The following is a 27,030-nucleotide window of genomic DNA, read 5'->3' as shown; positions in this document are numbered from 1 at the left end:
ATTACATGCAAATTCGACTTTGGAGTTAAAGGTACTTCCAAAGTATTGAACTGCCTTATTTTTACATATAAGTCACCCCTAAGGTCTACCCTAGGTGCCCCCAGAGTAAGGTGCCACTTAAAAATAAGAAGGAAGATTTTAAAAGATGTTTCATACGCCCTGGTGAGGGAAAACTATCCATTTCGTCCCCATTGCCCCCCCCATCCCATTGTAGCGATTTAGCCCTTTAGGCTAACATGGACATACTTTAATAAAGTTTAATTATTGATAGGAGGGAGCTAAAATAATTTTTCCATGGCTTAAAAGATTGGTAAAGATAAATACAACAACTTTCCACTGTTGAATTTATCATAATGAGTACGAAAAGAAGTTATGAAATTTCTTTTCTGTGAGCCAAAATCCAGCCTTCTAGAAACTTCTCCTGATTGGTCTTGCCAGGCTGAGCCAAACTGCTTTGATGAGGTAAGAAGTGGCCTGCATAGAGACAGAGGTTAGGTCAGGAATGAGGTGGGCAACCAAACAGAGCTTCAAAGAGAGCAGGACAGTAAGAATGCAAGCCAGGCTACCCCCATGTCCTGTACCCCCCAGCCAGATGGGAGCCCCAGGAATGGAATTTGCAGAATGTCTGGAAGGGGAGTGTTAAGGGATATGAGGCACACCAGTAGGTTGACTTAGCCAGGTATTCACTCCACAGAAAAAGATTCTCCATGTTGAATTTTAGAGTGCAGTGCTTTGCTGGAAAAGAATATGCCCCACTTTGGTGGAAGATGTCATGCTTTTGGGTGGCATCATGCACCCCGTTGGACAGGGGTACCCTCTAACTTGTCACCGCAGCGCATTGGATAAATATGTTAGAGCTGCATAGCAACTCAGATCTGATGCCTGACATTACTAGAAGAATAAGGATTGCCCTGATGGAACCCTAGCCTGCACCAAGAGGACTGCACTTTGAATGACTGCCCCTGCTGCACACCAAGGAGCTACAGCTCTAAGGACTTTGCCTTGCTTCAAAAAGAGAATAGCGGACTCCCTGAAAGCAACAGGTTAAAAGAGCTCTACTGACATCATCTTCAGCAAGAAGAATCCAGCTGACCACCTTCAGCTGGACTTTAAAGGATTTGGCCAGGTACAATGTCAGAACTGTAGTCCCAACTTCAGAGGAGCAACTCAGAGACTCTGATACTTTGGATTTGGTTTGTGGACACTTGGACCCCCAGAGGAACTTCAGGGAGCACCTCGTGAAATTTTGAGAACTTTTGTAAAGAAGCTCCATTAGGTGAGTGATCCAATGTCGAGAGTCAAGCCAACTACTTCACACAGCAACCAGGATTGGATTTCCGGTTCGTTCTGTTGAAAGCTCCGGGGCTCATGATTTACAGGATTTGACTGGGGTTCCCGCTGAACCCCGCTGGCGAACCCCCTACTGAATTGCCTTGCTCGCTGTCTAGAGAAAATTCTCAGGAAAAATTTCTGTGTGAAGATAACATTTTGTCTGAGGCCTCCCACTTAGTGTATCTGAGCAGGGCTCCATCCCGGTCAGCCTCAAACTTTGACTTTGTCCCGGCCAAGTGTGACCAGATATCTCAATTTGGCGTTGTTGGTTCTTAAGCACTAGAAAGTGTTTATTCTTTTAAAAATTCATATCTCTAGTTAGCTATATCGAATGTTTGTTGTTTTGGTGTCAGTTTAAAGATAAAAATATTTCCTGTTTGCATACATTGGTGTTGGATTTTTATTATGTGTTGTGTCTTACTTATTTAAGGTATTGGTGTTTTTAAACCCTTTACACACCTGTTTCCTAAGTTATGCCTGCCTGTTCATTGCCAGCTACCAAGGGTTGAGCCAGGGAATAATTTATTGAGACCTTGTATGGAACTTATATTGCATTGGTGGCCTTATTACTAGTGGTAGGTGCACCCTTACCCCTACTAACAATCCACCTACCAACAATGTATAAACGTGATCCATGCCAAATAAAGAATTTGCATTTCTCTACAATAATAAGATCAAAGTGCTGCATAAAGCTGAATGCATCATTTCCATTTTTTCAAGAACTGCTTTGAAATGAAGTATACTATTTTCAAAAATGACGTAGGAAATGGCCATTAAAATACCATTTGTGGTATAAAAAAATTACTTGTGATTATGATGTGCCCTAAAGATGATTTTATAAAAGTTATTAATCTCTATCTGATGTCTAGCCAGTTCTCAAAGTGGATCTGTAACTGCTTCTGCAAGAGGATAGGCACCCCCTGCAATGATGGCAGTAATTAGATTTTCCCAGTACAATTGAAAGTTGTGAAGTGACTCCCACCCAAAAACAAAGGGTCTTTGAGCAGATGGTCTGTCATTTGATCCCTGTCGTAAAGGCAGGGGAAACAGTAACATTACTTACAAACACCAGCAGGAAAGCTAACAGTATCTTCATACAAGGGAAGGATGTGATTAGAGCTCCCTTTTGGAGTTGGTTTTCCCCATTACCACGATGGTTCCTGTCTCTCCAGGAAGTTTCCTAAAATCCAGAACAAATGTAAATGGGCTTGTTGCTGGTGTTAAATGAAAGGTTCTGAATTAAAAAGGCAAGACCCTTGAAAGGATGAAGAGTCTGCTATTTACTACAACCTGTGATTGAATTTTCTTACATGGTTTTGATGTGAAGTACAGGAACATAGGCTCTATTGCCAATGACTAGCCAGTAACCACTGTAAGAAAATGTCCTATTCCCAAAGGCTTCACATCATAGCAGGATTTCAAGACAAACAGGAAATTAAGGGCCTGATACTGCGATAAGTTGGAAAATCAATATGTGGCAAGGCAAAAGGACTGGACCTGTTCTTCGTTTTTCTGTGAATGTGCCTCTCAGAGGTCAGGTCAGCTGGATTCCTATAGTTTCAGGGAGATAAAGGGCATCATACTAGAGGAACTAGGAGACAAGCGGGAACAAGTACATGTGCTGGAACCCTAATAAGAAAGTAGCAGAGGCTGTCTCCCACTGCAGCCTGTGCCCTTTATCCTGGAAACTGTCCTTGTAAGTTTTTGAAACGTTATCTGCCCAGAAGGAAGATATTTATCATCCTAAAAATCTGGAACTACATTTTGGAAGGCTCCAGCTATTCGGAATGTCTGAGCCTGCTTCCCCCTGTATCCAGGAAGCTGTCCCTTGAGTTTGTGAACTTTAGGAGTGACAAGGAGGAAGCTATTCAGTCACTTGAAAAATTGGGACCAGACCTTTGGCTGTGGCCAAGAAGCAGTGGTAGAGTAGTCTGTTTGCCCTTGACATTCATGGAATGGGTGTCCTCTTAGGAGCTCCTTGAAGTCAGTAGCATTTCAGTGTACCATCCTACAAGCTAACTGGCGAGCCCCTGTCCATTCAGCCTTTGAAAAGAGCACAGGTCACTTTAATTTTGAAGTTAGTACTTTACTTTCATTTCTCTTTGGAAAGCCTGTTACACCATTAACTATCAGGGATGAGCTCAGGATTTCTTGACAGTTACATTGTCATGTGTTTTAGTTAGGCCCTAGGAGAAACATTGCCATTTTCAGCATGTACACATTTCCCCAGTTGCCTTCTCTTTAGCACACAGATTTGCGTGCGTGATAATGTAGGATTAGTTTCTCTGAAACTACATTGCTTACAAATTCCACTTAGTAACAACATTATCATCAAATTTTGAAAATCATGTACAAGGCCTCAACACACATTGTGCAAATGGTATTTGTTTTTATACGTAAAGCAACACAACTATCAAAAAATCATAACAATCACAGCCTGCCTAAGGTCACGACTCAAGAACAAGGATGCCTTTTGTTATCAATAAACACACCTTTCTAGGTTTAGGCAGAGGAGCACTTGCTATCATTTTGAGGTAACTGCATGCTGATACCTCAGCCAAGCTGCTTGCTGATCTCTCTGTAAGGAGGGATGTCTAACAAGTGACCAAAATGGGGACCTACATTCATTCCCTACAGGTGATAATGTTTGCAGAACACATACATACACCCTAGGCATCTAGGTTAGGTAACGCATTGTAGGAATATGATATACATATATATATATATATTGTTTTTATATGCGTTCATATATACATTGTTTTAGCAAGATGGTAGAACTGTTCATTCTTTTCACAGTTCTTGTACTGCTTTCATCTGCTTCTGTCTATTGATCATTGCAGCACATATATTCTATATATGAGTCATAATGGTTCAATAAATATTTAAACAAGTCTCTTTGTGTATTTCTTGTATATTTCTTTGAGAGAAAAAGAGCATGAGCGACAGACTGAAAAGGTTCTAGATCTCTGAACACGATCCCTGGATGGGGGGCCTCAAGTTTGTCATGTTCTGTGGGTGCCAAAACCATTTTCTCCCTATCTAGGTTTAGAGTTTGCAAATGGTGGCACTCTGAGCTAGCTGGTATGTAGGACGACATATCCTGCAGGGGTGCATGGAATCAGTCTAGCACCCTTCCTACTTTTATGTTGCCCAACAAATTCACAGTTCCTACTGGAAGGTGGGGAGCTGCACGACAACCTAACAAGGCATTTGCTAACTAATTTGAACCTTACATTCCCCACTCAGTTATCCCAGCTCTCACAGTAGTACCATTTGAAAAATTTGAACTTTATTGTATTGCAGTCTTGTACCTGACTATGCAGTAGTTGCACACGTTCACTGACTTCCATAAGTTCATGTTCAGTGAGCCTGTGAGATCTTTCTGTCTGTTCAAGACTTGTTCTCAATTCTTCGATTTCCGAATGCTGCTGCTGGTTTCTGCGCTCTACATTTCCTAGGGTTTCCTTCAGATCTTCATTTGCCCTGAGAACCTCATCATGTTGCACTTGAGCATCCTATATTAAAATAAAATAGGAACAATGAGTACTGAAGGGTCATAGTTCATCGCATAGATACCAAGGATTAGTTGGTTTTTGAACAGGAAGGTATACCAATGTGTGCTCTTACTGCAAGACATCCACAACGAGTCATGAATATACCTAATAAGGTAGTCAAAATAAAATATCATGATCAGTCTATGACATAGTATTGACAGAATTGGTTTAAAAAAGAGAACTTACTAGTTTTTTAGTACTTTATAATGAGAAGTTAAATGACAGTCGGCCTGATGTACTAAGAGATAGTTCCAAAAAGTGCCTGCAATAATGCACTAGCTTTATGGGATCTCTTTCTGAGTTTTTGAAACAACCTAGGTATTAAAGTTCGTGTCACAAAATCTCTAGTCACAGGGTCTCGCATAACGACAGTGGCCACTCGTCTGCGCCCTGCCCCGCCCCACTGCACTTAACCCCTTCGCAGCGGGGGTAATTCCCCCGCTGTGCTGGGGTGCGGGGGGCGCACAGTGTCGTCATGAGGCACAGTGCTTGTGTGCTCATGACGAGCCCGTTTCCGTGGAACGTTCAGCACAGCAGAGGAATTATCATGTTCAGTTTGCATATTCCCCATCAGGCCGCAATGGACAGCCTGATAGGGAATATGAGGAGGCTCCCTATACCGTGCTGAATGCCGGTCCACAGCACTTAGGCCAATCACAATGCTACATTGCAGTGTTGTGATTGGCTCAGGGGAGCCTGTGTGCCCAGGTGCTTCCTGCAGCATCTTCTGGGCTGGAGTCAGGAAGAGCAGAGAGGCGGAGGAGAGATGCGGCTGGTGAGAAAAGGTAATTGCGTTTAAAAAAAATATTTTTAACCCGCCCGTTGTACAACAACCCCACCACGCCACACCTATTCCCTACTAGCCGCCACTGCATAATGACCTTCCCAATAAGTACTAATTAGACAGGATGTTATTTGAAACCCCTCCTTCTGCTTCTATCACTTTCACTCGAGATTACCTGCAGCAGTCATTGGGAGGTAAGGGTGGAGGTAAAGAAAAGCGATTACAGGGGGATAAAAAGGAGAGAAGAGAAAGAGAGAGAGGGAATAGAATTAATAGAAAGTGAGAGGTAGCGTGAGGAGTTGAAGGTAGCAGGGCTGGTTTGAGCATTTTTGCCATGGCTGCTTTTGGCTTCCCGGCCAGGTCCCAAAGTTGAAAATAAAAAAATGAACGCATTTAGCATTAACTTAACAAATTTGTCGCACCTTTTTACTCTGTGAAGAGGAAGATGCCATCCAATGTACTGTTCTAAAACATACATTTTCGCTACCGGGGTGTAAATTTTGCCCCAAGTACCTTCCCTTATCTACATACTACGTTTGCAATATTCAAGGGACACAGCTGCCATGTATTGCAAAATATTTTTCACCCGTAGCTGAATATCACCTTACTATGAGGCTGGCCCTGAGAGATGGGGGCAAACAGGTGGGAATGTGGTGCTCAGTTTCAGCCAGACCCGTAGGCTGCTTTGAGCAGATGAAATATCTGAGTAAAAACTACAAAGCTGTGGTATTCATATGCTGAATAAATGCACCCGACGAGCTTTCATTGCTTGTGGCAATGACTAAACGTCTATATGAAAGCCTGTAAAAATGTCCATGTACATAGGAATGGTTATTAATAATGCTGCTAATAACACCAACGAAACAGCAACAGTAATGCAACACTTTCCACATTTAACATTAAGAAAAACCATATTTATATAGATGATACCATAACAAATATTAATACCAATAGGGCAAAGAAACACAAGACTAACATACAAATAATTATTTGTTTTTTGCAAAGTGCTAATAAAGTAATGCGGTACTGTTTATGAACCACACGTACCTTCATCTGTGCCTGAAGATTTCTAAGCTGCTTTTGACTCTCCACGGCCATGCGGTTAGCGTGGTTTAGTTGGGCCTCCAACTCGTTTAAATCTCCTTCCATCTTCTTTTTAACTTTAAGAAGTTCATTTTTGCCCCTGATCTCAGCTTCCAGCGTGAGCTGCATGGCTTCCATAACCCGCTGGTTGTTTCTATTAATAGAATCAATCTCTTCTTCCTTTTCTCCGAGCTTTTTGTCCACCTCTGATTTCACTTGGTTCAGCTCCAGCTGAATCCGAACCACTTTAGTCTCTTCTTGTTCAAGGTTTCCCTAGAAGGCAGATTTAAACATTAAATGAAAGTATTTTTTGGCAAATGACATTAAGACTTTTGGTGAAGTCAAGAGGTTGGAAGCGTACAAGAACATTAAACTACAAAAAACTACAAAACTGATATTCACAAAGTAAAAATAGGTCATTTTACCTGCAATGTATGCCCTTAGTTCCCCGCTGACTCGCTGCAATTGGAACATTTATTCAACACGTACGGTGCACACAATGAAAAGCTATCCCTGTATTGTAGTCATAAATAAGACCCACATTCTAAAGGGAACCGATTGGCCGAGCCTGTTTGGTATCAGCAGGTTTCGCTGAATATGGAGGAGTTACATAGCCCTGAAGTGAGACGTGTGGTGCAGTGTCCAGAGTGGCTGGCTTTGCAGCTCGGGGTTCACGGTTCGATCCCCGGTGCTAGCGGCAACTCAGCTTCATGTGACTCTGGGCAATAGCTCCCTTAATCTCCCCGCCGCCCCCCAGCACCTGAATACCCTTAGGGGTGACAACTCACGATTCACAAATCTGGAGTTGTTATTATTAATGGTCTGGAAGATCAAGCATGTGCAGGCTTTTGTCTCTGTGATCCAGTATAATAGTATAAAGAAGCACTTCTGGCCACATCAGAGTGCAGTGTGCTTGTGATGTATTTGGTATTAGAGAAGAGACTGCAGTTATCTGCATGCCGCTCATTGCAATCCAATGTGTATGTATGCATGGCATCACTAGTTGGTGTGCGCCTCATGCACATAAGAGAATCCATTTGCCCATCAACATGGTCTATGTTATTGAGCAGGTATAAATTACACTGAGACATACTATAGGTACATCAACCAATAGGTAGCCAACCTGTTCATGTACTAAGAAGCATACTCAATCCCTTGAACACCTTCTGACTCTCCATAGGAGAGCACAGTCAAGGATTCTATCTTCAGAGAGGTGTTGAATCCCCCTTTGAATGGGAGAGTACTGGTCCCCCTCCACAGACACTGACATCTGTCATTCTTTGTGCAACTGTTTCCTGCATTGCAGTAAGGAAGCTAGAGAGTCTGACTGCTGGACTATAATGGAGATCGGCCACTGTTTTGCAATGAACTCTGAACTAGCTTCCACATTTCTCAAGCCGAAGAACATCCCAGAGGTGAACTGAACATGTCACATTTGGTAATTTGGCCAATGAAAAAAAAAAAGAAAACCCATTACAATAAAAATCAAAGCAAATTGAAAAATAAAGGAAATGTGTTAGTTGTGAGATAGTGGCCTTCGCATTTACCTGCTCCCACGATTTGCTAGTAGCAGAACGGTAGGTGCATGGGGTTGAATGCCCAACAGATTTATAAAAGATTCCACCTTCACACTTCCAACAAAACACTATGGAGCAACACAAAGTCCAGAGAGACCAGTATTAAGATTGCCTGAATCCAACGTTTAAAGTTTTAGGGTTCCTTTTACAGTAATCCTTGGTGAATTCAAAACATCTGTCTGAAAAAGCTGAGCAGAAAAGTTGAAGTCTCTCTTATGAGTTTAAGCAGCTCACATGAAATGTGTGGTTCATATTCATTAGAAATTCCACATTTGAACTTTGTGAAATCGTCATACCAGAAAGTGTTATGCAAGACCGGGAGGCCAGTCGGGCTGAACCAACAGGGGGAATCAGGCCTCACAATGCTCAGGGGCACCTTTGGTCCTCTTCTCCACCGGCCAGGGCAACTTGTCCAGAGTTGTCCTTAGGCATTGGATTTTTGTCATCAGGAGCGGTCGCGGTAGAGGGGGCCTGCAAACAGAGGCTGCAGGAGGCGTTGAGAAGTCCACAGCAGGGAATCCTACGGTGGGCTTCGAGTCTGGAGGTTCTAGGTACCACATTGGCACTGTTGGTTCACATCAGCTTGTTAACCTTCTTCTGTCAAGTTAGCAGGAGTTGATTTCCTGGTGCCAAGTTCTCCTCTAAATACTGAATTTAGGGGCATAAGGGGAGCATAGGGTAGTAGAGAATGGGCTACCTACCCTTAGGGTCACTATGCCGCATATATGACCACGTCCTGTAGTAAGTGGGCATAACCCGGACCCTCTTTAGCCTCTGTGCCCTAGGTACTAGGGATACATCATTTACTGGGGACTTACAGGAAGTACTAAAGGTGTTGCCAACTGTGGATGCAATAGTACCGTTTTCGGAAAGAGATCTAGCACTGGGGACTTGGTTAGCAGGAACCTAGTACACTTCCAGTCAAAATAACATCAAATGGCAGGTAAAAGTTGGGGATGGCCATGCCAAAAGTGACACTTCCCTACATGTTACGTCTAAGGCAGTCCATAGTTTTTATTAAACAGGTGAAATATTGGATAGATGCCAATTTCTAATCTACCTTTAGTTTCCAAACCTCCTTTCTCTAATGCCTTGGCATAATTTTCTCTCATGAGGATTAGTTGGTACCAATACCTCATGATTTTTTTTTGTATGTGATTGCATAACCTGCTTTGCTTTTTTCTCTGTAGGACACGAAAATCGTGGCACACTTAACTTAAGCATTTTGCGCATTTTGCATTTGAGTACTTTCCTATCTAACTTTTTCTTTCAAAGAGTCGAAAAGCATGTCTGCAATAACTCACAAGCATTTTGAATTTGCGGGTATAGCAAAAGAGTAGAAATGAGATGAGAAGGGGAAAAACCCTCTGCTGGTATGCATTTTCCAAGCTCCGTCCCTCTTAAATCTCCAAGAGGACCTAAGGCCCATATCTTTTAGGTACACATCATTCATTAATTCTTCTGTTCTCCTTGTTGTACACTGCTGACTTGCAAGCTGTGAATTATTAATACACTGTTCGGCCTCAGTGAGAACTTAAATACCCAACAGTGGGAACTGCTTTGAGGGGACAAGATTGTGCTGTGTTGAGGAAGCATATGCCTTTTAGAATATTCAGCAGGTTTCAAGCTACAGCAGAGGTAAAACATTTAGGGGTGCAATAGAAAAAAAACACGTGGAAACCCACAAAACAATATAGTTTTAGTGTAGGGTTAGGAATTAGGATTAACAATAGATTAGTATTTGGGTTGAGGCCAGGCTGAGGTGTAGGGGTAGAGTGAGGGTTAGGGTTAGGGTTAGGAAAGGGCTAGGGTAGAGTTAACAGATCGGATGTAATTGTGTGAAGGTTGGTGAAATATATTTCCCTCACAAAGTAAATGTTTTTATTATTTATTGTAGAACATCTAAGGAGATTTGAAAGTTAAATTACTGGTCCATATACATGCTATGATCCATATTCCATGTGGACATTTCCATTTCCTTTTACAATGGAATGTGCATTTTTCCAGCACTTTACAAAGGTAATATGCTAAATTCATGGACGTGCAACACTATAATTAGGAAATGAACCTACTGACAGAGATGGGGAAGAGTTCATAGGTAAATATTGAGTCAAAATGCCACCTGAAGTGAACAGTATCAGGTGTTTAAACTATAGACTAGCAGAACATATATGACACTGAGAACATGTTCGCCAAAATGTGTTCCCACTGTAAGGGCCAGTTATTGAATTGTTAAATATCAATGGCTGTTCTGAACTTTAGTTTTCTACTATTAATTCAGAAAATTGATCTGTATAATTCAGAATATATAACATACCTCTGCTTCTTCCAAGGCACTCAACAACTCTGATTTTTCTTGTTCGGCTTGTTTTCTTAGTTTTTCAAGCTCATTCATGCTCTTTCCATAAGATACGATCTGATCTGTCATGTCTGATATTTCATCTAAACACACAAAAAACAAGCCAAATATATTTGAAAAGATTGCGTTAAAGAACAAGTCATATTTACTCCAGATTTCAATGATAGCAACTAAAGTACATATTTTCAGGGTGTACCTTAACTTTCCATGTCTGGAGAGCATTTAAAACTTCATTTCATAAGTTCAAAAATGTGGAGTTTTTGACAAAGTAGTCCTCATTAGAAATAGACGTCATACTGACTGAAGTTCTAAAATCAGTGGCTATGACTGGAGTCGTTGGCCTGAATTCTAAGGATAGTGGAACTGACATGATGCACAAGAGACAGTGGGCATATTTCCATGCCTATGTTGAGCAAGAAATTGGGGTACTGGTGCTAGTACCTCACTGCTCACATGGTATCGATCTTTCACAACTGTTATTTATTGCAACCATCGTTATAAACTATCACATTTGGCTTGAACCCTTAATTGTGAGGGGAGCAATTCACATTTATTTACATAATAAGTAAAAAGCATTGCCAATATTAAAGTCCAAAGCAGGCACACTAAGTAGCCCATTAGTAGATCCATTTCTAAACTGACACAAGAGACAAGTCACTTCGAACTATTGGTGTTCTAAGTATGAAACTTTTATTACAAACAATGAATCTCATTTGTAAAGAGAAAATAAAAACATGTTTTCAGGAAACACATCAGTCCGGCACGTGTTTTTGTAATATAAATGTAACTAAACATTGCCAATAAATTGTTCATTTGTTCAGATTACAACCTTTTTGGATTTTTGCAAAACGAAACGTATTTTCTTTGTTGTTATGGGACAGCTTTGTGCCAGGTGTGTTGCTTCCTCAGTCTCATTCGAAGAACTGTATGTTAAGCATATGTGTGGGTTTTCAGTTTTGGAATCACTGTTATTATCTTAAAACTTGTTAGGCGAATTTATGAAGGAGGAATCCAAATTTTTGAGTCTATAATTCTGAAAAGGCCCCATACTTCCTCCATGTTCTGTTTTCTTCAATTCATAAAGTTCTGTACAATTGTTTAAAATATCTCTAAAAGGATGTATTGAAAACGTAGGCACCAGTTGCACAACTGTAAAACCATACAACTTGAAATAGTTGTTTATCAAATACTCATGGACAAATCAACAACATGTATATTATACATGGCATGCAGGTTGTGGAACATACATTTTACAATCAATGCCACCATCTGTGACCCCACTCAAGCCCAATATACATCTCTCATCTTTCTAAGAATTCATACTTACAGTTGCATTTACCTGATACATACTTATTCATTGCATATCTGCATAGGATATACAACTACACTTTATTGAAGATGCCCTGCAAGGTACACATGAGGCATGACAATAGAAGTTGTCTCTTCAGATGCACACACCCACTATTTATGATAGGTGCCGGATGAGATAGGCATGTAATAGAGAGAGGAGTCAGTGTTAGTTCACAATTTGGAGAACCATGCAAGCTTCTAAATTTGCAAATCAATTGCAGCATTTATCAGGTAACCTGACTAAGTCATAAATTATAACTGCAAATTGCATGAATAAGTATGGGTGACTGTGAAGAGTTACTGGCAACTCAATTTTCACAGAGTAGGTGTGGGGTATGAAGATATGTGTTTAAATATATTTTCGGGTCTGATGGTTATGTTTACTAGTTTGGGTTACTAATAAACTGTTCATCTACTGTCAATAACATAAATTGACATTCTTAAGCGGCGTCTGGTGGCTCAGTGTACTAGAACAGCCACTACAGGGGCCTGTGCTCGACCTCATGGTCACAGGTTCAAATCCCAGCGGGTCTACTCAGCCTTTCATCCATCTGAGGTTGATAAAATGAGTACCATTGAGTTTGGTAACAAAAAACATCTGTTATTCAGCACCAAGACACCTACGGGTAATCGTGCGCTTTGCAAATACATATATTGTGTTTAAGTTACATCTCATTGCCGTGCCTGAGTTTATGCAAGGTGAGTTATAACTTAAGAAATGATAAAGATATCACACCATTTTTATAAATCGGTTCCTGTATGTTTTTCTGAAAAGGCAGTCTCTAATTTTATGTCTTTCATAAATGTGATCTGGTTGTCTCAGTAAATTCATATAATTCTATGGTGTCTACTTCAATAATTTAGTGACATTTCAGCAAACTATCTTCAGAGCTCAAGTGTCTATTTTATCATGTTTTTTAAAAATAGTTTATGACTTTAGTTAGCCCCTGTCATTATTTATCTGTGAGTGAGTTAAACAATTTTTTGTGCTTTTACCTCATTTAGTACTGGCAAGGTAGAGCAGAATCGTAAAGATATGTGATGTTAGGGCTAGCGCCTAAACATTCATTACACCAGTCAATCAACAGACAAATGTCAAGAACTAAGCAGAAAACATCAGGACATCTCATTTAGCTGTGTAGAAATTAAGGGGCTGATTATGATGTGAGTCAGAAAGCATCCGACTGACAGTCGGATTCCCTTAGACCATGTTGGAACCCATCTACACAACTCGTTCATAAAAAATTCCGACTGACCGATTATGATGCTCATGGTCGGAAGGGGAACCGTTTGGTCATTTCGAATCAGTTCTGACTGACAATCGGAGAATCCAAGTTGGTCGGAGCCAATTCGTACAGCTCTATGGACAGCATTTCTGATCGACCGATTACGATGTTGGATTCTGATAGCCTTTCTGACTCGGTCTGTCCGACATGAAAAGGCTGTCGGAAACTGATTTTGGGGGCCCCTAGCAGGCCCTACTTCATCCTGAGGCCTCTGTTTGGGGGCTGTGGGGGTACCCATAGGAACTCCATTTAAAACTATGCACAGTGTGGCAGGTACCATGGGTGCACACGACAAGGTGCAAGGTTTTCCTCAGGTGCCCCTTTTCCCCATAGGAGCCTGTGTTGTCGCTCAGGACACAGGCTCCCTTTGAAGTCAATGGGAGTCCTTCACAATGGTAATCGATTGTGTGGAACTGCCGACCGCGAGGTGGTAGGAGCCGAATCCGACAAGGAGCCGGGCAGTTTAGTTTCCGAAAGCCATCGTAATGAGGCCCTGAATGCTATATGCCCATTTAGTGTCTCTGAAATGTCAACAGAACCCAATCGAACGCAGCCATATTTAAGTCAGGTATAATTTGGAATATGTGAAATGTATTCATTTTTTCAATGTATGGTGACAGTAATGTGCTGTATATTGATAGCAACTAATTATGCTTTATTACCTATATGCAAATTAAGTTTTCAGCTATGCTCTGTTTCTGAACAGAATAAGCTGAATTTATATTATTATTATTCTGAATCTCATTTCTCCAATCAGATATCAAGCACAATGTAATACATTTGGGATAAAGTAAATAAAAAAATAGTTTACTAAATTGACAAAAATGAGTTCTACACCATGTTGCTTTCTTGACAATTATAAGCCGCAGTGTGATAAAGCAATTGGGCTTTCTAAAATATTGAGACATTATTTCCTACCAAATGAGCTTTAACTCCATTGTGGTATTTAATAAAGCAGAAAACAATAAGACATGTGTAACATGTTGAGTCCTCATGGAGTCAGAATAATTAGGAAACTGAGATTAGTAAGAAGTTTTTGATTGCGAAAGGCTGGTAGCCCAACTCAACCAATTGAAACGCTAGACCTATACCTTTGTATGTTGAAGAGGTGGCTGTGAATGTCAGCATTGTTTCCTCAGGTATACTAGTCCTTAATTTGTAAAATAAAAGTAAGTGCAAGGGCCCTTCTCAGGAGGGCACTGCAGCCCACATCACCCATTACCCCTCCAAGTTCTGCCAATGACAGTACAAACACATCTACCCATCATCACACTCCTACTAGTGTGACAATTCAGACTTTTCCAGGCCACCCAAAGCTAGAATAATGACATGAGCGGCAGGTATTATTCCTATTAATGGGTATTGATGAATTAAACACTTTTGTTGTGCTCATCTCAAAAATGGACAGATAGTACCACCATGTTCTGGGCTATCACAAGAGCAGATGCTGACAAGTAAGTGCCAGTACTGAGCACCAGAAACCACTGGCTCAAATTAAGCACTGATTGCAGCACTCTACCACTATTTAGTGATGTTCTTGAGCAGGGTATTAGGATTTCGCTGGTAACACAATGCAAGGATAGACTCAGAGAGAATTGTGCTAATGTTAGACTACATTATAAATCTACTTGTAAATTCGTTTTGAAATGTGTGTGTTTCAAGGGAAGATTTGGAATGGGTCCCTGGCCAGTATTTTATAAATCTTAGAAAATGTATCAAGATAGGCTTCTTAATTTTTGGAAAATATTTGATATTTAAAAGGAGATGTACTAGAGAATTGTGTGGTTTCAAAATTGTTACTGCAAAAACATAATTTGTAGTAGCAATTTTTGGGGAAATCAATACTCTCAGTTGAAGACATTCACTCGTATGATTTTTCCTCTTTTTTCATTAATTGCAAGTCTTTACTTATATGAAAAGGTCCTTACGCTGTAAATTTTTGTTTTCACGTTTTACTGTTTCCAGATGGTCTAGTGCTTCTTCATAAGAATTTTTTAGCTTGAAAAGCTCTGTGCTCATTGAGCGAGATTCTTTGTGAGAGGCCTCTAGCTCTGCTTGGCTCTCTTCATACTTCTGCTTCCATTCCGCCACAAGCTTTAAATGGGATTTGGAAAAGGAAAAACAAGAATTTATTTAGATATTGAAATGTACAAGCATTAATTTCACACATTCTGCATTCTTGCAGATAGATGATAAGCACAGTAACAGATTAGTAAGCAATTGTCTGATGGCTATTTGCAGTGCATATTGGTATTTAACTAATGCCACTTTTCCAGATATTTAAATTGGACAGCTACAGATTTACATCATGCATGTCATAGGGATGTTCTTAGGCATTCATGAAGCATCACCAATGCACCCAATTATAAAAATGTGTTTTTTCAAAATAATTTCACAAAATGCTACTTTGCATGCAGACCCTCTTTAGAAAGTGATTTGAATCCTTAAAATGTGTTTCTGAATTCCTCACATGTGCAGTAGAAGATCTAAGATTATCAGTCAAAAAACACACACATCTCTTGTTTACTGGTAATTTATTCTTCCAAAACCCCCATGTCCTGTATGTTTCCAAGGAAAAAACGACGGGGCATATTATCAAGGGGGTTTATCTCTGCTTTTTTGGCTTTAAAAGCCAAGAAAGCGGAGATAAAATTATCTCCCTATTACCTAGCTGTCGCTAACACCAGTTAGCGACAGCTAGTAGGAGATAGCGACCATCTTGGGCCCCACTTTGCATGTCAGTGATATTTATCACTAATGACATGCAAAGTGGGCGTGCCAAGATGTTAGCAACTGAAAACAGTCGCTAACATCGCTATCTCCTATTACCAACTTTTGGAGATATTCGCGCTAAGCGCGAATATCTCCAAAAGCTAACACCTGCCCTGAGCAGTTCTTAGCCATGTTATCCAATGGGAGGTGGATAACATGGCTAAGAGTATTAGCTCGGTAATGCATGAATATCGCTGACATGCATTGCGACGATTTTTATCGCATTTGCGATAAACCTTGGTAATACCAAGGTTTATTTGCGGTAAAAATCGCCGCAGCTCTGCGGTAAAATTTTGTCTCTAACCAAGCAATAGCGATAATTATCGCTATTGCTTGGTAATATGCCCCTACATGTTTAAGGAACTCTGAAGGTCTCTTTTTCCATACCTTGTCGAATGTCCTCTGCTTCTTATCCAGGATGGCTGCCGCTGCATTGGCTCGTTCAAGATCATGCATCAAGTCCTCCACTTCGCCTTGTAATCGTTGTTTTGTTTTTTCAAGGGATGAACACTTCGAGTTTGCCGCTTCCACTTGCTCTTCAGCTTCTTGGAGGCGCTGAGCAATTTTTTTCCTGTGAGTTACATGGCACTGTTTATAAATGTTGTTCTTCTGGTTCATAGCATTAATTACAAGAAGTAAATATGGTTGAATGTAACCTTTCATGATCTGGCAGTATAATGGCATCATTAAAGTAAGTGTCATTAATTTAACTAGTGCCCATACCAAAGTCACCTAGATTTTTCAGTGTTTTATGCCCCAAATGTTTAACCTCCAGTGAGGCCTGAATCTTAGATTTCTTACTCAGCCATTATTTACCTCTTCTTTACTCCCATTTACCCCTGCAAAAACACACATTTAATATCATTGTGGTGTGAAATGAGCCAGGGCTGCTGATTTGTAAGTGGGATTACCATTATATTTAATACAGTATCTGAGAATGTTTTTTCTGGTAGTATGATACCCTTCATAAATATTGAAATACATTTAAAATAGACCTTATTCATGACTTCTCCTGGGCCTTGACAGCTCATGCGACATAACTGCTTATAGGCCATATATTGGATATTATAAAGAGTAAATTATAATAAGATTTTACATTTTTTATGCTGGTGACATCTTTCTTTTAAACCATGTTTTTTTTTTGTCAGTGGATGCAAATATGACTTAAAATCATCCAGTACAGACAATATGTCTTGGAGTGCCCAGGCTAAGGTTTTCTAAAAATAGACCGAGGAAAGTAGAATACATATGGAAGTTAAAACTCAAAGCAGTAGAAACGGGATTGAGCACGAAATGCATAATTTTACAGAGTGATAGTCAATAAAATCACAATCAAGAGACTGCTTAGAAACATGAATATATTGGTTAAGCATTAAGCATTTGAGTAACCATATTGAAGAGCTGAGTATGCTCAAGACTTCAATGCTAATACTTACACAGACTTTATTATCTGGTATATGTGCTCATCTGCCTCTCAACATTCACACACACCAAGATGCATAGATACTGATGATAGAGAGCTCTAGACATTATGTACAACGCCATATCCCAAAGACACTTAATTCAGATTGTTCCTTTAGGGTGCCAAAAACGGTATCACTAAGGTTAGCATGACCCATGTTCTATCCACAGACAGTCGAATGTTTTACAAACATATTGAAAAACTCCTGAATATAAATGCTTACAAAGATTTATTGAAATATTCACAGTTATCCAAATTAAATACTAACGAACCACATCTTAAGGATTTTGGGTGCACGAACACAACATACCTTAGGGTGTGTTATGCTTTAGAAATGAATACCCATAAAATAAAATGTGTAGTTTCTATGGTAGATGCAGTTTTAGACACTTGCCCAAAGGACAGTCAGAAATGAGGGAGGGTGGAGCCTCAGACTTGTTTGTACTTAAATATGTCACCTACTTTGCTTCCTCAAGTTCGTCCATGCGCTGGATAGCATCAGTCTCATATTTGGATCTCCACTGCCCAACTTCACAATTGGCCTTGGACATAGCCCGTTGGAGCTCAGACTTGGCTTCCAGCTCTTCTTCATACTGCTCTCGTAGTAGTTCACACTCATGACGGGCACACTGCAGTGCATGCGCAAGAGCATTCTTAGCCTATGCAAATGAGAAAGAGATTGAATATAATTTTATACGGCGAATGATGGAGCTACGGAGCAATGCGCAATTGGAGGTGGAAAAGGTGTACTCTGTTTACTGAGAAGGTGTGATATTTCAGATATTTTTCCAGTGCAGTTGTTTATTCTTTTTTGGTTTTGTGTTATTGTGCTCGCAATAGTCGTTTAGTCCACTTAAATGTTTTCAGTGCACAAAAGTTTATTGCTAATATTCACAAGGGTGAAGAATGTCTGTACCTTTAACATCAACAATATCAGTCACCCAGCATGGTGACCTCCGACATTAACAGCCTCTATTAAATGATTGTTTGGAATGCCACCATCAGGAGATGGCAGGAAAAAATTTAAAAAATCATGGGTTTTCCTAATGTTGGGGACGTCCAATAGACAATGATTTCTTAGGGTGCCTTACTTCTGACTTTTGTGTCTATTCCTGCATTTCTACACACACTTACCTACGAACCCAAAACTGTGAGTCGGTCGGATGGGGTCATACATATAATGGTTTATTTATTTAATTCCTAATTCAGAACAGGCTGCAGAACAGAGTCTGCTTTCTGCAAGTCATTGATGATGCTCTACATCTCTTTGACAATAGTGAGTCTTGTTTGCTTCTTGCTCAATGTCTAGGCACGTTTGATATTTTCAAACATGATATACAAATTTACAAGCTAGACCGCGTGCTCTGAATGCAATGAAAACGAATCACAATTGATCAAACTTGGTAGCCCCTTGTCAAAACGAGTTGCTAACTCCAAAAGTGCCCCATAAGGTTTTGTCTTACACCACGATGTCTTCAATCTATACTTCTTAAGTGCCATAACATAAGAATCTGATGCATTACATTGTTAATATGCTGAAAATACTTAGTTATACTTTAAGCAAAATTCAGTACTAGATAATTACTCAGCACCTCAAATTTAATCCTAAAAAGTGCTACTATTCTAATATTACACTTCCTCTATTTTAGTGGAGAAATGACTGGTTTCCGCTAATAACCTGGACAATTCTCTTAACTTGAATTGAGAGTGTCAATTCACTTGAATTTATTCTTGACAACAGAATCAATTTTAACGGACACATCAATACCAAATCAAAGAACGCAAAGACTACTCAAGGGATTCAAACCTAACTGTTCCGACCTAAAAAAAAGTGACACAAGTCTTGGTCCTTTCCACATTAGATATCAGAAACACTATTCAATCTCCTGTTTCCAAAACACAGCTTGCCGTACTCAAAGATCCCATGAATATATTTGTCACATCTGTCTGCCTTATCTCAGAAGATGGACATTCTGAGCACATTGTCCTTTCCCTCCAGAAATCGAGTTGGCTTCCGGTTGAAGGAAGCCCTGCATGTAATGTAATGAGCATTTGTTAACAAACTTATTCTTAGTGCAGAGATACAATTTGGGGTGGTTTGGGTGCTTTATACATTAAATAAATATTCCTTGTGTATTGAGACTCGGGGACAAACAAAGATAGTCAATCATTCAACTCAGCCTCGAAGCCTGTAGGTAAGATCCCGCCACTTAGTGTTTGGATTAATTATGTCAAAGTCCTGGGTGGTTCAGCCAATAAGGTTCTCAACAGAGGTTTATCTGTAGCATTCCATTGATATTCCTGCAGCCGAAATAACTGATAGTTGCAGCATTAGTACATTTGGGATAGAGGACTACTGCAGGATTCGAAGTCTGAGCCCTAGGAATTCCACTTGAAACTCCCATAATAATGTCCAATGTTTAGTCCCATTTGCATATACTAATTTCATCAGCTTTTAGATAGTGAAATGTCTGGGGAGATTGGAAGGATTTTTAAGAATGTGAAATTCCTGCATTCCTTTTCATTTTCCCCCGAACCAGGAATTACAAATGCCCCATGCAATGAATTTACTGTCGGATGTTATGGCCTTCACTGGATTAGGTATTCGATAATCAATCATTTTTTGTAGAATGTTTTTCACTCGCACTTATCTTTTGATTTTGTTATGACCAGTCTCCTGAAATACCTCTGGCACATGCGTAACGGTGCAGTGTGTTGAGGGATCTTTAACATCCCTTTTCTGCTGTGAGTGATTACTAATGTTAAAGGATGAAGCAAGGTGTATGTGAGGAACACTACCTTGGCCCATATTTGAATCAAGTAAAGCAAACAGCATGTAGCAAGATCGAACTGGTGAAGAATAGGCAGAGAAAACCGGATTACTATTTGTAACTGTTTGCTTGTGTACTATTGTTTCACTGACGTCTCATTGCACTACCAAGCAGTATGAGGAGCTAGTATATTCTATAAAACTCTCAATAATAAACTCAACAATACTCATTTAAATTAACCTATAATGGTCACAGTTTGAGCGACCTAGCCAGAATCATAACCTGTGCCTTGAGGGTTAAAACATAGATTTCTGTAGGGTCTGTATTAGTCTGCTGTGCTGTCTTATTAGTAAAATGAAGCTGTCATGCACGCAACTAAAGTAAAACTATTTACACATAGAAACAAACAATATTTTTCTCCTTCACGTTTTGTGGATAATATTTTATTTTGCTCTGAAATATTTACATTTGTTGTATATTGGAACACGCATTTGCAATGCAAAGGTCTCGCATTGGTGGGAGTTAGAGCTATTGGCCTTGTTGTTTCTAATTCCCCTCCCCCCCCCCCTTAAATTTTTTAAATGCTTTGCTTTTTCATTGTGCCACCAGCTGACTTTGATCTATTTCTCCCATGAATGCCCCTTTCTCCTTTTGTTCTGCTGATGTCACCTTACTGTATTGACAATTTTATTTCAATAAAGCTTTCAAACATAAAAAAAGAGCTATTGGCCTTGTAAATGACAATGGAGCATGTTATCAAGGGGGTTTATCTCCGCTTTTTTGGCTTTAAAAGCCAAGAAAGCGGAGATAAAATTATGTCCCTATTCCCTAGCTGTCGCTAACACCAATTAGCGACAGCTAGTAGGAGATAGCGACCATCTTGGGCCCCGCTTTGCATGTCAGTGATATTTATCACTAATGACATGCAAAGTGGGCGTGCCAAGATGTTAGCGACTGGAAACAGTTGCTTACATCGCTATCTCCAAAAGCTAACACCTGCACCTTAGCAGTTCTTTGCCATGTTATCCAATGGTAGGTGGATAACATTGTTGAGTTGAATGATGTGGTTTGGTGTCCAATTATGTGGTGTGAAATGGAAAGGTGTGGAGTTCAATTGTGTGGGGTGAAACTGTAACATTGAGTAGAATTATGCTGATTGGAATTGTGTGGCATAGACTGGAGTATCTACGTGGATTGTTGCTATGTGACAGTGGTTCATGTGGGTTGTATTTATGTGGTATTGAGTAGAGTGTAATTATGTGCAGTTGAATGATGTTTCGTGTAGTGGTATGATGCTGTGTTATTTATTTCATGATATAACCTCACTTTAGGTTAGGTGATGTCACACTATGTTATTGAAATCACCCTGTCATATATTATTACCTGGTCACAGTCTCTAAGTTGAGGCCACTGAGGGAATGAACACCTGGGAACAAAACACTGGCAGCTCTGCAGATTAATGCACTTTTCATGTAACCTACCACTGAGCTTGTCAACGCTGTACACATAACTCTGCTACACAGAGACACAAACCAGAGCAGAAAAAACGTACCTCTTGCGCCTAATAAATACACTCTATCCCAACTTCGGTCTTCGGAGAGTACCATTTAAACGTGAAGTGCTTGTACGGTAAAGTAATTCCCAAGTAACTTTTAAACTAAAAAAGAAATACCCAAATAAACAAGTCCTGTCCAACAGTTAATTGATATGGCACTTAACAGTGGCGTAGGACTGCTTCGAACCGCATCTATTTTACACAGGTAGTGTACATGAGGCACAAGGAAACGTAGTGATCTGTCCACTACCGCACATTTTAGTGAATTGCATACGTGTGGAGCAGAGTAAAAAAAATCACAGAAGACACAATGCACACATCGTTTTTGAAGAATGTTTTTTATAGTCCATGGATCTGGTGCAGATTTGTAAACACTGTCAAAATGTTACGATATCAAAGGAAGTTTACTTATTTCAATTATTAAAAAGTTGCGTAGAAAAAGGTAGGATTAAACAAAAAATAAATGAAAAAAAACAACAGCGGAAAAAAGAGAAAGGAACTTAAAAGTAATGATAGGAAAGAGAGACAGTTATAGAAAGACTGCACTAAAGAAACTAGGGAAGAGAGCATGGGCGAGAGAAGGCAAAACACAAAAAGTAGGGAGGAGCAAGCAGGGCATAAAACAAAACGAGAAGAAAACACTGAAGTAACAAAAGTTATCTAGTAAGCGTGATGTGAAGCGAGATGTCCAAGAAAGAGGGAAAGGATGGAGAAAGGAAGGGAGGAGTGAACATAGAGTAAGAAAGAGGCGAAAAAAATGTGACTGATTCAAATACTGAAATTATCCCCAACTCACCAGAATGAACAACCAACACGCCTCACACACAGATTTCTCCCTCCCCACAAGCCACTCCTGCCAGTAAGGACAGCACCGCCTAACGAGGGAAATTCGTTTACTGAAAATACACACATACACACACATATATATATGTATATATTAACCAAGCTCACTAAGCAGATTCTAAGCTCTTGAAATACTATATCATAGACAGTATACCCTTCAATAAAAGAGGAGGTGACAGGGAAGGTGCTCTGAGAAACCTTGAAACAAGATACATATTGGAACTTGATTCAAAACCTCCAAATGGCCTTAATATCACTGAAGACCTATATACTTGTCTATAATATGTAAATAGAAAAAGACTTCAGAACTAATGAATCCTTTAAGGTCAGTTGTGGGTCGGAGTTTCAAACCTTATAGAGATCAGGCATCAAAGCAACAAACCTATTTAAAATATGCATGATAATAGTAAAAGAGCATTCTGAAAACATGTTTTTAGGTGGGGTAGTAAGGGCAACCATCTTTTATGGGATATTTTATGGTATTTTAATCACATTCACAAAAAGAAAGGTTTTCACACATTGCACTTTACAGAGCCCAGAGATTTCATTTGCTCTCAAAAAATGGAAAATACCTTTTTCATGAACATCAGACTAAGAGTATGGTAGAAACCAAATATTCAAGTTATATGCAGTCAGGATTTAAATTAGGTCAAGTAAATGTAAATAGATGTACTTTGAAAAGCATATTATTTTTAAATTATTTTTTAAGGAAAAATATGAATATCTATTTATTGACATATTTAGTCCCCAAATCCAATTTTATATTAACGTATTGATGTGTTTTTATATATTTAGTGTATATCTATTGTTTACATCTGTACAAATATATATACTGAAAGATTATTATATCGCACAGAGCCCTTTATATAATAAGGATGTAATACCATTTACATGGATTTAACTGCATTAAGAAAAACTAGTTATGGTATTTATATCACGATTTTGAAAAAATACTCTTGTCAAAGAGAAAAACAAACTACAAAAAACAAATGTTGCAAAATGTAAAAATGTTCATGCAAGCTCACGTAACTTATATATGCACTATCACTTTAATGGGTGTGATTACAAAAGAAAAAATTTGTTTAAAATCAGTCATGTGATGTATGCACATGTCATGTGATCAAGGCACTTTGGTGCTGAAACGCGTGATGGCTGACTGAGCACAATCTAATAAACTGATTTTGTGCACTGAATTGCGGTCCGTGCTCCTGTTTCTTGCCGTATCGCAAACGCCGGCTGGCAGAGGAGTTGCTGCAATATATATGTATGTATGTATATATATATATATATATATATATATATATATATTCTACAGCAGTTTTCCTCAAAGAAAATACTCGCGCTCAGGATATACCACAGTTTAATATGCAAAGGTACCTTTTCATAATAAACTGTGGTATATCCTGAGCGCGAGTATTTTCTTTGAGGAAAACTGCTGTGGAGTAACTAATGGCCGAGAGACCTGCTCGGCTTTATCTCGCCATCTGTCCACGGGCCGCGGACTTCGTGCAAACGGGTCATTTTGGAATAATATATATATATATATATATATATATATATATATATATATATATATATCTACAGTACGCATTTTATTGGTATTCAAAACAAGAAAGAGTGGTACCATTAGCAGAAGTGTAAGCAGCTTCAGACAACAGTAATCACATCTGGCAGGGGGCAGGGCCATTCCAGCGAAGAGGATGGAGGTGGTGGGGGGTAGATTCCCCTTATAGACTGCCCACGTACACTCACCTCCGTGCATTATTAGATCCATAAACCAAAGGGCACAGATCGTAACGTATTACAGTGAGCAGATTTATAGTTCCAGGTTAAGGCCAAGCATTACTTTCTGTAGTTAAACTTGTTACACGAAAAACACGCATCTGTGTTCTATCAATGACAGATGTGCTTACTTTTTAAGGGGGGGGTTCACCTTACTCGCCCTGGGCAGAGAGTCAAGAGCCAATCTTTGAATGACAATATAAAACATGCCTGGACTCTCGCGCTGCACCTTAACATTACCCTTTAACAGACTGGAGTTTCAATCCTAAGGTTTAAATTTGATGATCGCAACCCTGTGATACTATGCAAATGGGTAAGATGTGTTCCTGGGTAGGAGGAGATCAGCTGTGCCTCCAGAGACCGCACAAACTCCATTTCATACAATTAATCAATCATTCATTCAGGCACACCGGGGATGCACAGGAAGGGGTGGGGCGGGCGAAACATATACAGCCCAATGGGGTATTTACTACCCAAAGCTGCCGCCGCCCCCGTACAGTGCCAGGGAACGGTGCCTGGACACATCAGCACATCCCTTACAGCAGAGTGCCGCCTGCAGTTACTCTGTGCGTTGCCATGCTCTTCTGAAATTACATTCTCGCTTTGAACATTTCACGCATCCTCTCGCCCTAAAACCTTTAATACTTTCGTGAGAAATTGCGTGCAGTTAAAACAGCTCTTTGCCACCTGACATTAAAACTTCTAGAAGGATAAGTTTCTAACCTGCAGCTGTTCACCATAGACCCACTCCTATGCCTTCTTATTTGCCAAATGTCGCCTCACTTAAACACTTTGCTCTTCAAAAGCACGCGCAAAACAGCGCTTTGCTTCTTAAAATACCCTTATGAGGGGGGAACTTTCCCCACAATACATAAGGTATTTAATTGAAATCAACTTCGCCCACAGAGAACACTTAAAGTGTAGAAACGTTACGTACCAGAGAGAAGCCCCCAACTAACTAAAAGCACACTCTTGACATTGGACATGGCGTCTAAGAGTGATTGGGGATGCAGGCAGATTTAGGAGGGTAGGGCAAACATTTCAGGAGAAATGTTTATACACAGGTAAATGCGTGCTTGCAATTGGAATATAGTCAATGTAGGTTATCTGTATGGCACAATGTAGCGCTAAATATGTAGCTATCGTCTTAAAGTAGGTAAAGGGTACATGGTCACTGACGCTGGGGACAATTTGGTGGAAAAGGTCTTGAGTGTGAGGGAAAGCGCCATCCGGTCACAAAGAATGCTCCAATGTTCCATTTAACAATGACAACCCTCAGCCTGCCCCTAATCCTTCCTCCCCTCCTGCATACAACAAATTTTGTAAATAGATTATAATGTGCATTTACACCTCACTGACTCTATCTTGCTTTCCAAAGATTTCCCCTTTTCCAGTCTGACAGCTCCACCTGTTTGGCCCAGTGGTCTCCCACAGCCCCTTTCTGTGTCTACTCCCAGAAAACATTTATAGTCTCGCCCTTACACACATTCCAGCCATATTAAAGTCACGAGTGTCTTCTGGCGAAAACGTGCTGACCAAATCATAACTTTCCATTTAAATTCAAAGGACTATGAATTCTCAGTAAGCTTAACGGGCTTCAATCAGTCTTCTCCATTACAGTAGAGTTGTGTATAATGTTAATATTTAGCCTCTGATGTTAAGTTTCCAAATCGTTTCACTTCACATTAGTATGCAAATTGCACACCCCCTCTCATTTGCGTTCTCCATGTCCTTTGCAGGAACACTCCTTTATTTTCATTTTTACACTAGGATTGTGTTTGCTGCTGTACCTATGAGAAAGGCTGACATTTCATTGCAGGTTTAATCCTAGTGCCAAGTGATAGGGTGAATCCAGCGCTTCGGTTTTGACATAGGTTCCCTTTTGGCTGATTATTTTGTATTCTTTTTCTAAGTGAACTGAAATATATGACTCTCAACAGGTAGGGAATGCAGCCCTCAAACCACGCAAGTGTTGTTCATGAGAAACTGTTGGAAATCCTTGCAAGAGATATTCTGGATGCTGGTCTGCGATGTAGCTTCTTTGGCTCTGCCTTACAGAGCTACAAACGTGACTCAGTCCTGCGACCTTTCCCATCTCTCTACACTACTCAGGAGAATAAGGATTTCGATGCCTTGGTAAGTAGGTGGTGCAGTTAAACAGTTTTTAAATTGAAGTGCCATTAAGGCTGTGTCGTAAACAAGCGCTCGCTAGGCAGCGGCAGCACCTGTGCTTTACTTCTAACATTAAAAGTAAAGCGCGGGTGCCGCGATTATACCAAAAGTAAAGAAATAGATGTTTTTTTCTATTTCTTTACTTTTGGTATAATCGCGGCACCCGCGCTTTACTTTTAATGTTACAAGTAAAGCGCGGGTGCCGCGATTATACCAAAAGTAAAGAAATAGATGTTTTTTTCTATTTCTTTACATTTGGTATAATCGCGGCACCCGCACTTTACTTAGAACATTAAAAGTAAAGCGCAGGTGCTGCGATCTCGCCATGACACATACTTTTCTGTTTTT

General features: G+C 39.9%; 1 protein-coding gene across 2 annotated transcripts in view; it reads right to left on the bottom strand.

Moving 5' to 3' along the window:
• Positions 1-27,030, bottom strand: part of LOC147701928 (myosin-1-like) — a 253,534-nt gene that overhangs the window by 39,816 nt on the left and 186,688 nt on the right. For both annotated transcript variants that reach the window (XM_086930553.1, XM_086930554.1), the window contains 6 exons: positions 18,022-18,218; positions 16,485-16,668; positions 15,254-15,419; positions 10,648-10,772; positions 6,718-7,026; positions 4,644-4,847 (listed from right to left, as the gene is read on the bottom strand). In XM_086930553.1, the coding sequence (XP_086786679.1) occupies positions 4,644-4,847; positions 6,718-7,026; positions 10,648-10,772; positions 15,254-15,419; positions 16,485-16,668; positions 18,022-18,218 (1,185 nt within the window). The remainder of the gene's footprint in view (positions 1-4,643; positions 4,848-6,717; positions 7,027-10,647; positions 10,773-15,253; positions 15,420-16,484; positions 16,669-18,021; positions 18,219-27,030) is intronic.

This window comes from Lissotriton vulgaris, chromosome 7 (genome assembly GCF_964263255.1).
Source record: "Lissotriton vulgaris chromosome 7, aLisVul1.2, whole genome shotgun sequence".
In the NCBI taxonomy this organism is placed as follows: Eukaryota; Metazoa; Chordata; class Amphibia; order Caudata; family Salamandridae; genus Lissotriton; species Lissotriton vulgaris.
This window is presented reverse-complemented; position numbering and strand designations above follow the sequence as displayed.